The sequence below is a fragment of the Neovison vison genome, chromosome 13 (assembly GCF_020171115.1).
Source record: "Neovison vison isolate M4711 chromosome 13, ASM_NN_V1, whole genome shotgun sequence".
NCBI classification, from domain to species: Eukaryota; Metazoa; Chordata; class Mammalia; order Carnivora; family Mustelidae; genus Neogale; species Neogale vison.
Window position 1 is genome coordinate 132,229,319 of NC_058103.1, and position 17,549 is coordinate 132,246,867.

The window sequence follows — 17,549 nt, forward strand, 5'->3', positions numbered from 1 at the left end:
GTTCCATCCACATCATTGTAAATGGTAAGATTTCATCCTTTTTGATGGCTGAGTAATATTCAATTGTATATCTGCACAACATCTTCTTTATCCATTTATCTGTCAGTGGACAATTCGGGCTCTTTCCATAGTTTGGCTATTGTGGACATTGTTGCTATGAACATTGGGATGCAGATTTTGCTTCAATGACATTTGTATCTTTTGGGTAAATACCTAGTAATACAATTGACGAGTTGTAGGGTAGCTCTATTTTTAACTTCTTGAAGTCCATACTGTTTTCCAGAGTGGCTGTACAAGCTTAAAATCCCACCAACAGTGTAAGATGGTTCCCCTTTCCCTGCATCCTCGTCAACATTTGTTGTTTGCTGATTTGTTAATTTTAGCATCCTGACTGGTATGACGCAGCATCTCATTGTGGTTATGATTTGTATTTCCTTGTTGCTAAGTGAAGTTGAGCATTTTTTCATGTGTTTTTTGGCCATGTGTATGTCTTCTTTGGAGAAATGTCTGTACTTCTGCCCATTTCTTGACTGCATTATTTGTTTTTTGGGTGTTCAGTTTGATAAGTTCTTTATATGTCTTAGATACTTGCTCTTTATCTGATATGTCATTTGCAAATATATTCTACCATTCCATAGATTTTTTTGCTTGTTTGTCTTATCTACTATTTGCTGTGCAAAAGCTTTTGATCTTGATGAATTCCCAATAGTTCATTTTTGCTTTTGTTTCCCTTTGGAGATGTGCCTAGTAAGAATTTGCTGTGGCTGAGGTCAAAGAGGTTACTGCCTGTGTTCTCCTCAAGGATTTTGATGGACTCCTATCTCACATTGAGGTCTTTCATCCATTTTGAGTCTGTTTTGGTGTGTGGTGCAAGAAAATGGTCCAGTTTCATTCTTCTACACATGGCTGTCCAATTTTTCCTAAACCGTTTGTTGAAGAGACTGTCTTTTTCCCATTGGACATTCTTTCTTGCTTTGTCAAAGATTAGTTGACCATAGAGTTGAGGGTCTATTTCTGGGCTCTCTATTCTGTTCCATTGATCTATGTGTCTTGTTTTTGTGCCAGTACCATACTGTGTTGATGATGACAGCTTTGTAATAGAGCTTGAATAGAGCTTCAACATTCCTCTGGGTTTTCGGGGTCTTTTATGGTTCCAAACAAGTTTTAAGATTTGTTCCAGCTCTGTGAAATATGTTGATGGTATTTTGATAGGGATTGATTTGTGGACCCTTGATTTCTTCCAGGAGGCAAGTGGGAACAGGTACTGAATTTGGTAAACTGCCAATATCTCCAGGAGTTCTTGTGGGTGAAAGTTCACTTCTTGCAGTTAGGGATAACTAGTAAGAAGAGCAAGCATCTGCTGGACCACAAGTATGATACTTCCATTGATGAATGCTGGTTTCAGGTGTAGGTGCCATTACAAATATCAGTTCCTGGGGACTTGCTATTGGTGAAGGGCTGATAGCATTTTTAAATTGTATTTCAGGGTCAAATCATTCCCTTTGCTTATTCTGAAATGAAGATTCAGTGGGCAGATATGCAGGTATATCGGAGCCCCAGATAGAAAAAATCCTATCCCAGGACCCTTTCAAGAGATGCTGACACCTATGTCCTTTCTATGCAGAAGCATCCCTGGGCAGGTGTGGCTGCAGAGGGCTTACCCTCCCCGGCACTTGTTTTTTTCTATGTTACTTGTCTGTAGAAATACCAAATGCAGAAATGAAGAGGGAAGGGAAGTAAATAACATTATTGTTACTCAAAGGAAACCCTTACTGGTGTTTTAATGTAGTTCTTCACAGTTTATTCTATGTTTATTTGGTTGTGAATAAATTATAACAACGCACTTTATGTGATAAACTCTTTGTAAATATTTTAGTCGCTGCATAATTGTCTTGTGGATGTGTTGACACTGGCTTAACCAAGACCCTGTTATGGAAGGTTTGGAGTGTGCTCAACATTTTTTGCCTTTTTTTTTTTTCCTTTCATTTTCCAAAGAGAAGCATATCCCTCTGTGAGCTAAGCTAGTGTCTTGTGTTGGAACTCAGCCTGGTTATGGGGAGATTATTAATGTCCCTTCAGAGTCTTTGGTTGTCTGATCTTGGAGCAAACTACTTAACGACTTTTGTCTGGGATGCTCGAGCTGAGTATACAGGTGTACTCCAGGACCATGTAAGCCCAAACTGTGTGTGGTCAGAGCACCTAAATTATATCTGAAAGGAAAAAAAGAGTATTATCTCTACAACAAGGACAGAACTGAGGAACATGATCATGGACAGCAGCAATCTGGTTGAGTACATATCTCATTTGTATGATGATGTTCTTACCTTGCCTGTAGTTGGCCACCAAATCTCTCCTTCTCATCTTGGGCTGCTCTATTACCAGCCCTTCTAAGAGCTGGCTTATGCTGTTTTCCCATGCAGAAGAAAAATGTGGTTTAGAATAAGGACACTGGGGCTCTTGATTGTTGACAGTGAGCCTTTATTTCCCACATCTCATTAGGATGTTTCAGAAGGAGACTGGTGAGCCCTGAGTCAGAGGCCGCATTTACTATTGATTTATGTGCTGTTCTAGAATTAATTGAGTCTGGACACAGGGCCTCATTTTCATTTTCTTGGATGCATAGCAGGTAATCGTGTTTCTTCTGTACATTTGAATTGCTTTCCAGATGGTCTGTTGTGAAGGATTTATCTTTAATATGATTAATCAGAAGCAGGGGACCTCAGTATGTTTGCTCACAGGCTCGCATGCAAAGTTTCTCAGCACCACTGGTTTAGGAGTGCTTAACTCTCTCTTGGCCACCGCTGTCCAGGGGCTTTTCCGAGCACCTGGATCTTGGATTGAAAGAAAGTTTAAAGGGCCCTGGATAAAAGCCCTGGAAAGGGGTAGAAGGCCTAGAGTTGATTTCCAGGGGAGCGTCAGGACATTATTCGGTGTGCAAAAATAGGACACAATCCATGTGTCAATAGGGAATGGTTAGATTATGTCCATTGGGCCAGGAAATACTATGTAGCTATTAAAATCGAAGAGAGTTCCTACTGCTTATTCTATTATGTTAAAAGAAGAGGGGGGAACATGACACTGTGTTTACCTCAAGACTTCAGCCATGCGAAAGAGATGTATAGAGGAGAATGGAAAGAAATACATCACAAAAAAACAGTAGCCATCTGTGGACAGAATAGCTGTGAGGGGGTGTCTCTTCTTCTCTGTATCCCCTGTTACATAGGCAACAAAACAAATAATAATCCTTATCCCTGGGAAGTCTTGTGTCCTCAGAAGCAGTCACCTCCCGGGTGCAAAAATCTGCCTGCATTCGCTTAACAAATGATGTGCTAAGATTAGTCACATGTCCTGCCCTCTTCCAAGGCAGGGAGTGAAACTCTTCACAGCCTCCTACAGGGCAGCTGTCCCCTTGTCACAGCTGCACCCCCAGAAGGAGGATGCGTTGAAGTCACTGCAGATCTTCCCAGGAGATGCTGCCTGGGAGCCTTGCAGCCCGGGAAGGTGAGATTTGACGGCTATGTGGGACCTCCCTGCAGACACGAAGGGTGCTGCAAAAGTTGCTTGTAACTGAGGTGTTGTATGTGGAATTCTTTATCGTCAAGCCCTGAGCCCCTCTGCTGCAAAGGCAGTGAGTTAGGCCCTTGAGCTTGCAAATGCACCTTTGCTGAGTTGCACTGGGTGTTATGAACTCGGAACTCTTTCTTGGCAGGAACCACTTGGCTCTACCAATGTTTTATTTTGTTTTAAACATATAATGTATTACTTTGGAGGGGTACAGGTCTGTAATTCATCAGGCTTACACAATTCACAGCACTCACCATAGCACATATCCTCCACAATGTTCATAACCCAGCCACCCCATCCCTCCCACCCCTTCCTCTCCAGCAACCCTCAGTTTGTCTCCTGAGATTAAGAGTCTCTTATGATTTGTCTCCTTCTTGGGTTTTGTCTTGTTTCGTTTTTCCCTCCCTTCCCCCTGATGAGCCCCCACCCTACCTCTCAAATTCCTCATATCAGAGAGCTCATATGATAATTGTATTTCTCTGATTGACTTAGCATTATAGCCTCTAGTTCCATCCACCTCATTGCAAATGGCAAGATTTCATTTTTGATGTCTGCATACTATTCCTCTGTGTGTGTGGGTGTGTGTGTATCTATATCTCACATCTTCTTTATCTATTCATCTGCTTATGGACATCTAGGCTCATTCCATAGTTTGGCTATTGTGAGCATTGCTGCCATAAACATTCGGGTGCACATGCCCCTTCGTATCACTATATTTGTATCTTTGGGGTAAATATCCAGTAGTATGAATTGCTGGGTCGTAGGGTAGCTCTATTTTCAACTTTTTTTTTTTTTAAGATTTGATTTATTTATTTGTCAGAGAGAGAGAGCGCGCGAGCACAGGCAGACAGAATGGCAGGCAGAGGCAGAGAGAGAAGCAGGCTCCCTGCCGAGCAAGGAGCCCGATGTGGGACTTGATCCCAGGACGCTGGGATCATGACCTGAGCTGAAGGCAGTTGCTTAACCAACTGAGCCACCCAGGCGTCCCTATTTTCAACTTTTTGAGGAACCCCCATGCTGTTTCCCAGAGTGGCTGCATCAGCTTGCATTCCCACCAACAGTGTAGGAGGGTTCTCCATTCTCTACATTCTCACCAACATTTGTCATTTCCTGGCTTTTTAATTTTAGCCATTCTGACCAGTGTGAGGTGGTATCTCACGGTGGTTTTGATTTGTATTTCCCTGATGCCAAGTGTTGCTGGGCACTTTTTTATGTGTCTGTTGGCCATTTGGATGTTCTCTTGGCAGAAATGTCTGTTCATGTCTTCTGCCCATTTCTTGATTGGATTATTTGTTCTTTGGGTGTTGAGTTTGATAAGTTCTTTATCAAAGATTATAGATTTTGGATACTAGCCCTTTATGTGATATGTCATTTGCAAATATCTTCTCCCATTCTGCCGGTTGTCTTTTGGTTTTGTTGACTGCTTCCTTTGCTGTGCAAAAGCTTTTTTTTTTTTATTTTATTTATCCATTTGACAGAGAGAGATCACAAGCAGACAGAGAGGCAGGCAGAGAGGGAGATAGAGGGAAGCAGGCTCCCTGCTGGGCAGACAGCCCGATGCGGGACTCGATTCCAGGACCCCGAGATCATGACCTGAGCTGAAGGCAGCGGCTTAACCCACTGAGCCACCCAGGCACCCGCTGTGCAAAAGCTCTTGATCTTGATGAAGTCCCAGTAGTTCATTTTTGCCTTGTTTTCCAGCTTTGGGCGATGTTCCTAGGAAGAAGTTGCTGTGGCTAAGGTCAGAGAGGTTGCTGCCTGTGTTCTCCTCAAGAATTTTGATGGATTCCTGTCTCACATTGAGGTCTTTCATCCATTTTGAGTCTATTTTTGTGTGTGGTGTAAGGAAATGGTGCAGTGTCATTTTTCTGCATGTGACTGTCCAATTTTCCCAGCACCATTTGTTGAAGAGACCGTCTTTTTTCCATTGGACATTCTTTCCTGCTTTGTCGAAGATTAGTTGGCCATAGAGTTGAAGGTCCATTTCTGGGCTCTCTATTTTGTTCCATTGGTCTATGTGTCTGTTTTTGTGCCAGTACCATACTGTGTACAAGCTTTGTAATAGAGCTTGAAGTCTGGAATTGTGATGCCACCCACTTTTGGTTTTCTTCTTCAACATTCCTCTGGCTATTTGGGGTCTTTTCTGGTTCCATATAAATTTTAGGATTATTTGTTCCATTTTTTTGAAAAAAGTTGGTGGTATTTTGATAAGGATTGCATTTAATGTGTAGTTTGCTCTAGGTAACATAGCCATTTTCACAATATTTATTCTTCCAATCCATGAGCATGAAACATTTTCCCATTTCTTCGTGTCTTCCTCAATTTCTTTCATGAGTACTTTATAGTTTTCTGAGTACAGATTCTTTGCCTCTTTGGTTAGATTTATTCCTAGGTACCTTATGACTTTGGGCACAATTGTAAATGGGACTGACTCCTTAATTTCTCTTTCTTCTGTCTTGTTGTTGGTGTATAGGAATGCAACTGATTTTTCTGTATTGATTTTATGTCCTGCCACTTTACTGAATTTCTGTATGAGTTCTAGCAGTTTTGGGTTGGTCCACCAATATTTTTGCCTCTCCTATCCTTCTCCCCACCCTTTGACCTCACCACACTTACTGAGTGGGAAGTGTCTGCTGTTCTCTGAATAGCCCTTGTGTGCCCAGGCCACTCACCTATGTCCTGCTGGGAGTATAGGTGACCGAGGACCTAGATCTCTGAAAGGGATAGGGAGAGAAGGTATGGAATACGATGGTCTGGGCATCTAGGGAAGGGTCTTGTGTTTCTTGGCAAGGAGGTCATACCCATTCTGTAGTTAGTGGAAAGCCCCTGGAACCTCCCTGAGCATCTATTTAGGGCAGGGTTTCAAGTACAGTCCTAGAGCCTCTTAAATCAGAATCCCCTGCAGCTCTAGGCCTGGCTTTTGACTCACCACCACTTCAGAATCTTGGGCCCATGAACCTGCATGCTTCCTGGGTGGGCCTTGCATGCATCAAAGTGAGTGAACCCCTGCTTTGGGGGAGCAATTCTTTTAATTTTTTTTAATTTTTAATTTTTTAAATTTTTTATAAACATATAATATATTTTTATCCCCAGGGGTACAGGTCTGTGAATTGCCAGGTTTACACACTTCACAGCACTCACCACAGCACATACCCTCCCCAATGTCCATAACCCCACCCCCCTTCTCCCAACCCCCTCTCCCCAGAAACCCTCAGTTTGTTTTGTGAGATTAAGAGTCACTTATGGTTTGTCTCTCTCCCAATCCCATCTTGTTTCTTTTATTCTTCTCCTACTGAGGGAGCAATTCTTAGCCTTCCCCAAGACCTGTGCCTGCCCTGCATTCCCACCTGGATGTACCCCTATCCCATTGCAGAGATGCACAATTAGGGCCCCAGCACTGTCTACCTGTGTTGGCAGAGTTCCCATCGAAGGGAACGTAGATCCCCATCTAAGACACGCACCTAGTCTGGCATTCTCTCTCTTCGAATTTCATTTAAAATTTTTCTCGACTCCCTGTACGTGGTAGAAAAAAAAAATTATAGAGTTGAGGTCTGCGTGGGTTTTTCCTCTATTTAACCCACGTCAAGCCCTGAAGGCAGGTGCTATCATTTCCAATTTACCGAGGGCAGAAGGCCATCCCTCTGTTAAATATCTTGCCCAAGGCCTGACAGTAAATGGAGGTCTGAATTTAAACAGGACCTTCTGTCTTCATCTGTAATAGAAGGGCTCTTTCTCTTATATCCAGAGTGCCCCTATAGGTTAAATGTAATTCTGCAAACCTTTAAAGACACGGCTCCCTGCCGCCCAGGGTTCTGCTGTGGGTCCCTTTCCATCTATATCCATGGAGAAGAGAACCAAATCAGAAGGTCCACACTATCAAACTCTAGACAAGCCAACAACTAGCATTGTATTTAATGGTGAAAACGTTTTTAAAAAATAGGATCATTCACAATGTCCAGCCAGAGCCCTATGGGAACCTGAGACAAAAGAAAAATCAATAATACTGATCTTGTCTTTACTTAAAGCTTCAGTATTTTGTTTACCATCTATTCTTGCATTGATTTTTATTTTTTAAAGTGTTGCATTTAAATATTCACTGTTTGGGGTACCAGGGTGGCTCAGTCAGTTAAGCATCTGACTCAATTTTGGCTCAGTTCATGATCTCAGGGTGGTGAGATCAAGCCCCACGTTGGGCTCCATGCTGGGCATAGAGCCTGCTTAAGAGCCTCCCTCTTCCTCTGCCCCTCCTCCCATCTCCTTCTTCTTCTTTTTTTTTTTTTAATTTTATTTATTTGTTTTACAGACAGATTACAAGTAGTCAGAGAGGCAGGCAGAGAGAGAGAGAGATTGAGAGGAGGAAGCAGGCTCCCTGCTGAGCAGGGAGCCTGATGTGAGGCTCGATCCCAGAACCCGGGGACCATGACCTGAGCTGAAGGCAGAGGCTTTAACCCACTGAGCCACCCAGGCGCCCCCTCCCATCTCTTTCTTAAAAAATAATTCCCTGCCTTGATTTCTGAGTTTGTTGGTGCCCTTTTAAATTTTGTGACTGAGGTGAGTGCCAGTCATGCTTCACCCTGGACCAAACCTGCTAAGAAGTAAAGACTGTTTTGTTGCCATTAGGAATAAGTCAAGGATGTCACTTTCATCACTTAACTGTGTAGTAGAAGCCCAGGGCAGTGCAGTCAGACAAGGTGATCAAATGCTGGAAATGAGAAGAACAACATTTACCAGCTCAAAATTATTAGAATTTAAAAATGGACTTTTACAAGCTTGTATGGATTTTTTTTTCTTATGTGCCAGCAATAGCCAGGTAAACATGTAATGGGAGACACACAGCCACAAAATTATATATATATATATAATTATATATAAATTATATATATATATATATATATAATTTTTCTAAGAATAAACTCTCTATGAAGTATCCTGTAATGCTGAGAGACATTTAATACTTGAATAAATGAGGAGCTATTTCTTGAGTGAAAAGAAAAACTTCTCATTGTACGGGGCTAGAAGGTTTGGGGGGAGAATGATTTTTCTGGTGAGTCGGCAGCAGTTGGTTTGACCATCTAGATCTTGTCATTGACATGTGAGAAAGGAGGCTCCTGTGTTTTGTTTTTTTTTTCCCAAAGGCTTTTTGTGTATTTATCTTCCAGAGAGAGAGAGAGAGAGAGAGAACCCAAGCAGAGGGAGCAGCAGGCAGAGGGAGAGGCAGAAGCAGACTCCCTGCTCATCAGGGAGCCCGACTCGGAGCTCGATCCCAGGCTGATCATGACCCAAGCTGAAGGCAGACGCTTAACCAGCTGAGCCACCCAGGCCCCTAGGGCTTCTCTATTTGTAAAGTATGGACAGAAATGGGCTGTCCTCCTCTGACTGTGCTGCTTCAAGGGAAAATGTCCTCACCTCCCAGAGCCACGGAACATAAGTGCTTCCTCTGACACACCCTGGGTCTGTGAGCTGCACCCCATCCCCAGGACCATGGGTTCCAGATTTCCTAAGGGAGGGGCCATTTTCCCTTGAAGAAAGCAAATCTAGCCACATCCTCTGGAAACCTTGTTTCTTTACATTTAAAAATCTTCTCCATCTGGAAAGTATATACCATATGGTAGGAAGCCACTTTGTTTTCTCCTCAGTGGTTAGCCCAGTGGGTTTCAGATTTTGCTCTACATTAAAAATCTTTCTTAAAATTTTAATTTATTTTATTTTTTCATTGTTCCAAGATTTATTGTTTATGCACCACACTTAGTGCTCCATGCAATATGTACCCTCCATAATACCCACCACCAGTCTCGCCCATCCCCCACCCTCCTCCCTCCCAAAACCCCATTTGTTTCTCAGAGTCCACAATCTCTCATGCTTCATTTCCCCCTCCGATTTACCCCCATTCACTTTTCCTTTCCTTCTGCTAATGTCCTCCATGTTATTCCTCATGCTGCACAAGTAAGTGAAACCATATGATAATTGACTCTCTCTGCTTGACTTATGTCACTCAGCATAATTTTCTCCTGTGCCGTCCATGTTGATACATGTATTCATCCTTTCTGATGGCTGAGTAATATTCCATTGTATATACCGACCATATCTTCTTTATCCATTCATCATTTGAAGGGCATCTTGGCTCTTTCCACAGTCTGGCAATTGTGGCCATTGCTGCTATAAACATTGGGATACAGATGGACCTTCTTTTCACGACATCTGTATCTTTGGGGTAAATACCCAGTAGTGCAATTGCAGGGTCATAGGGAAGTTCTATTTTTAATTTCTTGAGGAATCTCCACACTGTTCTCCAAAGTGGCCGCACCAACTTGCATTCCCACCAACAGTGTAAGAGGGTTCCCCTTTCTCCATATCCTCACCAACACATGTTGTTTCCTGTCTTGTTAATTTTGGCCATTCTAAGTGGTGTAAGGTGGTATCTCAATGTGGTTTTGATTTGAATCTCCCTGATGATGAACATTTTTTCATGTGTTTGTTGGCCATTTGTATGTCAAAAAATGGGAAGAAGACGTGAACAGACACATTCAAAGTCTTGAGGCCTGTTCATACCTCATGCCAGTGAACTTGGAATGCCAGGCATCAGCACTTGTAAAGACCCATACCACCAGGTGATCCCAGCGTGCAGCAAAGTTTTAGAACCACTAGGTCAGCCAAGGATCCCCATACCTGTCAGTGAATTAGAATTTTTTCCACCTGCCTTAGGGTGACCACCCATTCTGGCTTTAGCACTGAAAGTTCTGTGTCTTCAGAAACTCCTCAGTCCCAGGCGAACTACATTTTATGGATAAAACTATGTAAACACAGATCTGTTTCTGGGCTTCTCTGGTTTGTACCACTGCTCTCTGTCTGGCAACAATACCATGCCATTTTAATTACCATGACTTCAGAGTCTATTTATATACTTGATGAGGCAAGCTCTCCTTCATGACTCTCATTTTTAGATATTTCTCAGCTATTTTCACGTGTGGATTCTTCCAAATGAACTTAAGAATCATCAGGCCAAAGTTTCCCCCCTATTCTGCAGAGATTTGGGCTGGGATAGCCTTACTTTATAGATTGCTTTGTGTGACTTGTTTATAGGACCAGGGACTATTCCATGTGACTGTCATATATGCACTTTGGTCCTTGAGTCTTAGATTGGTCTGGAGGGCATGATGTGTAGGTATGGGTGTATGTGTATCTAGGTATGCATGTAATTTTTTTCCCCCAAATGACAGAATTTGAATTTAAGCTGGAATTTGAAGTCAAGAGGTCCTGTGTACCTGAATTTGTTCTTTGACAAGGGTATAGAAATGTGCAGTGTGCATGGCCTGAAGAGGAACAGAGACGACGTAGGGATAGTGTCACTCCCAAGGAATAGGAGCCGAGTGTTGAGGTGCAACTAACTGCCAGGCCCATTTGCCTTCGACCATCCTGACTCTTGAAGTATGGGAGTCTGGCTGTCTCTCTGCTGCTGCATTCGATGCATGCTTTGGGACCATTTGGGGGAATGTCATTACTAGAGAATGTTTCCACAAGAAGGTGACTGCCTGGTTCTGTCAGTCAGTGTCCCGGGCATTAGCTATCCTCTGTAAAAAGTAAGAGATCTGTTGTAAAATGGTAAGTGGCTGTGAGGCAGGTCAGAGCCTTCGATGCACCCTCTGGGCATCTGTGCTTCAGTGACCACTGTACCCCTTCATCCCTACCTGGGAATATATCTCTGGAATCAGTTTTGGGGTTTGGGGACGGGGTAACCTGTGAGGACATTCAGCCTCTATGGGTTCCATCTCAGTGATAATATTACTGGTGTGGGGTATCTTGCTTTTCTTTGGAATGCTCTGGAGAGGAAATACTGTGCATCTCTCAGCATCTAATGATTTTATTAGGACATAGCTGTTCATGAGACCCTTGTAAAGGAAACTTCCTTGGACTGATTCACATGTTGGGAGCATGTAGCTCAGCCAGTCATGGTGCACACACTCTTGAGTGTCTGGATGGATGAAATAATTGTCTCCTCCATTCTTTTGGGAATATGCAAAATGCTGTGACCGGCCATCCGGTAGACCCAATGTCACAGCAAAATGCGTTTAGGATACCACTATAAGCCCAATGCTGTGTGGGTGTTCTGGGGAGTACAAAGCACAAAGGGTTTTTAGTTTAGGACTTTCCTGGGGAGATACGGTGAAAGAAAGAAAATGTAGCGCCTGGGTCAGAACTGCCATGACAGCCCGTGTCTCCGACCTCCACTCATTCTCTACTCCTGCTGAGCCCACAACCCACTGCTTCCGCTGCCTGAATACTCCCTGAGCCCCGTCACCTCTTTCATTCCTGCTGCTTTAGTTTCAGCCCTCATTTCTTTAAAAACAAGTTTTCATTGTGATAAAATATACATATCATGGAATCTAACCTTGTCAACGTCTTCACAGGCACAGGCTCTCATTTCTTCTCTCTGGGCACAGGAATAAGTTTTTAAAGAATAAATGAAATGTGATGGAGACAAAAACAAGACATATGTAATGTAAAAGTACAATTTGAAGAATAAAGCAAACAGGGGAGCCTGGGTGGCTTAGTAGGTTAAGCATCTGCCTTTGGCTCAGGTCATGATCCTGGAGTCTTGGGATCGCATCAGGCTCCCTGCTCAGTGGGGAGTCTTCTTCTCCCTCTGACTCTCCCCTTTCTCATGCTCTCTGTCTCTCTCTCAAATAAATAAAATCTTAAAAAAAAAAAAAAAGAACAAAGCAAATACCTGGGTAACCACTCAGCTGGAGAAACAAAATGTTAACCAACTGCTTGAATATCCTCTATGCCTTGATGCCTGATGCCAGTCCCTCACTTGCCCTAGAGCATGGACAAGGAATAGACTTTTCACTGCCTCTCTTCTTCCAGCGTCTCTTCTATGCTGGGTTCAGACAGATGAGGCTAAAAGAGAAATCCTGTGTGCACGCACCTGCTGAAATTTGCCCGATCACTCTGCATGGTTTATGGGATAAAAATGCAGAGTCCTGGGTGGTTGGGTAAGGACTTCCCCAGTTTGGATGCACAGGGTCTTTGAGGTGCCCTGTGATACCACGACCCACCTTCTACAAGCTGCAGCCACACTCTCTGCCCTTTCCTGGGTGCTCCCCTTCTCTCCGTGGCCAGACAGGCACTGTCCTCCTCCTTGTGTTCCCCTCCTGTGCCCTCACCCTGCTGAGCTCATGAGGCTAGAGCTCAGGTTCAGCTTCTCTGTATGGTGCTCGGCCTGGACAGGTCCTTGCAACTGTGGTCACTGAGGGAATCTGTTTGAGAGGGAGGAGGAAAGAGAGGCTTCTGAAAGAGAGGGCAAGACAAGCTGATAGGGGAGGGAACTTGAGTGGGCCTTTGGGAAGCCTTGAGGATATAGACTTGGAAGTTAGCGTACCTCCTTACCAGACCTCATTATGTCTTCTGAATGCAAGCTTCTCTCTCTCTCTCTCTCTGCCTCTCTCTCTCTCTTTCGAGAACAAATAACTTGATCTAATGACCTAAACTGGGTGAGCATTTTCAAGAAGTCCTAAATGAGCTGGTGAGATTCTGGGAGAGAGGCAGTCTTCCCAGTGAATGGCAGGTGCCTCGCCTCTGCCCCTTTCCCTCCAGCCCTGCACATCCTCTCTTCTCTTTGACGTGGGCATGCGCAGCTGTGGTGGGGATGTTGCATTATCGGAACAGATGTGTCTTACCATTGCCATTAAACAACATGGTGGCCAAACACTCCAATGGGTCCCATGTGGGTGGCAGCCCATGGCCCGACACGATTCTTGGGGTGGCCATGCTTGGCGGGGTTCTCATTGTCCTCTCCAACATTCCTCCCCACAGTGGCTGCCTGCAGGTGACCATGGCTGTGTGAGTGTCCGCCATGGCCAACCGGAAGCGTCAGAGCACGGCGAGCAGCATGCTGGACCACAGGGCGAGGCCGGGTCCCATCCCCCACGGCCAGGAGCCAGAGAGCGAGGACACAGAGCTGCCCCTGGAGGAGTACGTGCCCAAGGGCCTGGAGCTGGCCACCCTGCGGCCTGAGAGCCCCACGCCCCCAGACCAGGGGTGCCACGATCACAGCCCCGATGGGGACTCCAGCTCAGACTACGTGAACAACACCTCCGAGGAGGAGGATTACGATGAGGGCCTCCCCGAGGAGGAGGAGGGCATCACCTACTACATCCGCTACTGCCCTGAGGACGACAGCTACCTGGAGGGCATGGACTGCAACGGGGAGGGGTACCTGGCCCACGGCACACGCCACCTGGAGACGGATGAGTGCCAGGAGGCAGTGGAGGAGTGGACAGACTCGGCAGGCCCCCACCCGCACGGCCACGGGGACGAAGGCAGCCCAGACTACCGGGACAGCCACCTCCCCATCCCGGAGGACGAGGCCTCTGTCCTGGAGGTCCAGGACCAGGAAGAAGGTGTCCACTACTGCCCCAGTGAAGAGGGCTATGAGGACTACTACCCCACAGAGGCCAACGGGAATGCGGGCAGCGCCTCTCCTTATCGCCCGAGGCGTGGGGATGGGGACCTGGAGGACCAGGAGGAGGACATCGACCAGATCGTGGCTGAGATCAAGATGAGCCTGAGCATGACCAGCATCACCAGTGCCGGGGAGGCCAGCCCTGAGCACGCACTGGTGCGGGGGCCTGAGCCGGGGCCCGGGGACTCCACAGAGGCTAGTCCGCCCAGCGAGGCCAGCCACGGCCCTAGCAGACACGAGGGAAGGCCCAAGACACTGAATCTCCCTCCGGAGGCCAAGCACTCCGGAGACCCCCAGAGAGGCTTCAAGACCAAGTCCAGGACTCCAGAGGAGAGGCCGAAGTGGCCCCAAGAGCAGGTAGGATGCTGGTTATCCCCAGGGACGGGAGTGGGGGTGGGCAGAGGGGCCTAGAGAGTAAAGGATGCTTTCCTGTCGCCCATGTGATCACCGAAGCCCATAGTTCAAATATGCATTTAATTCTTCATCTGTTCCATTACGTAGCAGGTGTGTGGATGTTCTGGTACCATCCCCTAGATGCCCCCTCCCACTAGGTGGCTAGTAGGCCTCCTGCTAGGGTCTCTAGCCCCCGTGCCCTGGGTCTGCTCAGGGTTGGGGGTGGTCCATGTCACTACCATCCCCCACCAGCTGGTTTCTTCAGGCCGACAGGACGTTGGCAAGGAGGTGAGCCTGCTGGCTCGTGCAGGGTCCTGCAGCCAGTGACAAGGGACAGTGACCTGAGCACATGTCACAGGGGCCACTGTATCCTGGTGACATTCTTCCAAAAGCTCAGGGGCTTGGCCTTGTGGGCTGTTAACTGTAAATAACCATTTTGAAAATAATTATGTGAAAGTTTGACTAAGGGGCGGAGAAGACAGGCTGCTGATGTGGCCAGTGGATTTAAGCATGACTGTATTCCTTTTAATGATATCAAAGTAAGCGTGTCTTCTAATAGCTGCCTTTGAAAAGCTGCTTTTCAAAAAAAAACCCTCCGTGAACATATAAAGAAGATGGGATGATTGCACTTGTGTAAAGGAACTTCTTGTTGGCCAATTCTGTGGACAAATGAGAGTGAAACACTTTTATATTTTTAAAGCCTTAATTATTATTTTTTTTTCCCCAGAGGAGTCCATGAGTTTAAAAAACACATACATATGCTGAGAACATGTCTTTGGGACATGAGTCAGATTCATTTGCTTCTAGATTTCTGGCACTGGCTTATTGATGCCTTTTGTTCTTTTTAGAGATTATTAAATGTAGGTTGACTTCACTGAAGGTGTTTCTGGAACTCAGGGCAACTGTGCCTACACGGGGGGCGTTGGGTTGTAGAGAAACTGCTGTTGCACCAGTGGATTTGGGGAGCTTCCCCCAAGGGTGGGTAGCTCAGGGGGGGCAGAGGTCTGGGCTTTGGGCCAAAGTGTTGCTGGCCATCTTCATCACTTTGGCCGAGTTGGACTCATGGCCCAACAACAGCTATGACTCCGCAGGGAACTCACGGGGGGGGCTGCCCGGGGTGGGTGACATACTATGCTTTGTTGTGACAATTTCCCTGACAAAGTTCTTGTCAAGAGAACATAATCTTTAGAGCATGAAGTGGGGGGCACTCAGGGGAGGAGTAGGTAACTTCTCTCCTTAGATAGAGTGTCTCCTCAAAGCAAATGCTCTTATTCAAGATACAGGAAAAGCTCATTTAGATGGGTTAATTATTGCATAGCTTTTTTTTATTTACTTATGCATTGGTAAATGACTTCCCTCAAAGAGAAAGACTGCCTGGTGATTCCCAGCTTAGGACTGACAAGGGTCCTGGATGAACATGGGGTCCGAGGACTCCTTTGGAGGGCTCTGCCACAGCTGAGCGAACATCACGTGACCTGGGTCTCGACATCTCATAGACCCAAGTGACCCCTTTTCCAGATGAGGAACCTTTTGAAATTTGACCCAAAAAGCCACTGTGATAGGATCATCTTGAAAGCAAGATTGTGTGAAGCAGGAGGTACAGTGGGAAACATGGGGACTCCTTGCTTCAGATCTCAGCCTACCTTCATCCTGGAATTCCTGACTCCCCGCATCCTTACCCCACCGCCCCCACTGGGGACAGCCAGGCTGTGCGGTCGGAGCCAACCCAAGAGGGGCCTCAAATGGGCTTCCAGAGTGCATGAGTTCCATGCTGGCCTTTCCTTGGGCCATCTGCTGTTAATGTGGCATAGCCTAGGTTAAGGCTATGGTAAATAAAACCAAAAAGCTAAAGGAGAAAGGCTAGTACTGGCTACCTAGAGCCTCCTTCCAGAAGCTCAGTCTATGCGCCAGCAGTCTACTGCAGGAGGCTTCCACTGGGGGGAAACTGTACAGCAGAGTGGCTCTCTTCCCTTTGACATTTCTTTTAAAGCTGGAAAAGTTATGTCGTGGCCCCTCTGAAGAATATTGTGTAGCATTTTATTTCATCCTTGCATGGACAATGCCACAGTGGAATTAGAAATGGGAATATGGAGAAAGTTCCTACCATGGCTCCCACCGCCCTCCCAGATGAGCTCTTTCTGTTTCCCTGTGTTCGCCTTCAGACTCCAGCACTGACTATGAATAGCATACATGGCTATCACTGTAGTCCAGACATGCTTTTGCCCCCCTCCTCTTAGAACCTGACACCTTGCAAGTATTTTTCCGTGTTACCATGTAATTTTCATCATCATTTTTACTGACCTTTGCATGTCCCATTCAGGCCATGTGCCATCTCATTCATTCGTCTGCACAGACCCTGCTCCTGACCCTGCAGGTTGCACATGGCTTTGTCTTCTATGCATCAGACCTCCGGGGACATCTCCTTCCAAGTTTTCCTGCTGGTTTATTATGTGGAGATAAATTCCTGGAGTGGACATGAACGTTGACCATCTCCCCATATTTGTCTTGCCTCCTTATTTCCCCTTTTCTATGAATGTTTGATGTATGCCCTTTATTTTTGGGAGGTCTGGATGATTTTCTATTTCCCAGGAGTACTTTGTATGCTCTAGATGTTACTTATTTTTTTTTAAAGATTATTTATTTATTTATTTGACAGATTGAGAGAGAGAGAGATCACAAGTAGGCAGAGAGGCAGGCAGAGAGAGAAGGGTGAGGAGCAGACTCCCTACTGAGCGGAGAGCCTGATGCAGGGCTTGATCCCAGGACCCTGAGATCATGACCTGAGCTGAAGGCAGAGGCTTAACCCACTGAGCCACCCAGATGCCCCTAGATGTTACTTACTGCTACAGATATTTCCTTCAGTATGTTTCCTTTATTTATTTATTTATTTAGTTAGTTAGTTATCTAACAGAGAGAGAGAGATCACAAGTAGGCAGAGAGGCAGGCAGAGAGAGAGGAAGAAGCAGGCCCCCACCAAGCAGAGAGCCCGATGCAGGGCTCGATCCTAGGACTCTGAGATCACGACCTGAGCCGAAGGCAGAGGCTTAACCCACTGAGCCACCCAGGGGCCCAGCATGTTTCCTTTTGTAAAGGTTCTGGTTTGCAGGCGGACCTCTCCCCTGCATCACGC

At 45.8% G+C, this 17,549-nt stretch overlaps 1 protein-coding gene across 3 annotated transcripts in view; it reads left to right on the top strand.

Moving 5' to 3' along the window:
• Positions 1–17,549, top strand: part of APBA2 (amyloid beta precursor protein binding family A member 2) — a 197,344-nt gene that overhangs the window by 113,359 nt on the left and 66,436 nt on the right. For all 3 annotated transcript variants that reach the window (XM_044231804.1, XM_044231806.1, XM_044231805.1), the window contains one exon: positions 13,378–14,383. In XM_044231804.1, coding sequence (XP_044087739.1) covers positions 13,418–14,383 — 966 coding nt within the window. In that variant the 5' untranslated portion in view covers positions 13,378–13,417. The remainder of the gene's footprint in view (positions 1–13,377; positions 14,384–17,549) is intronic.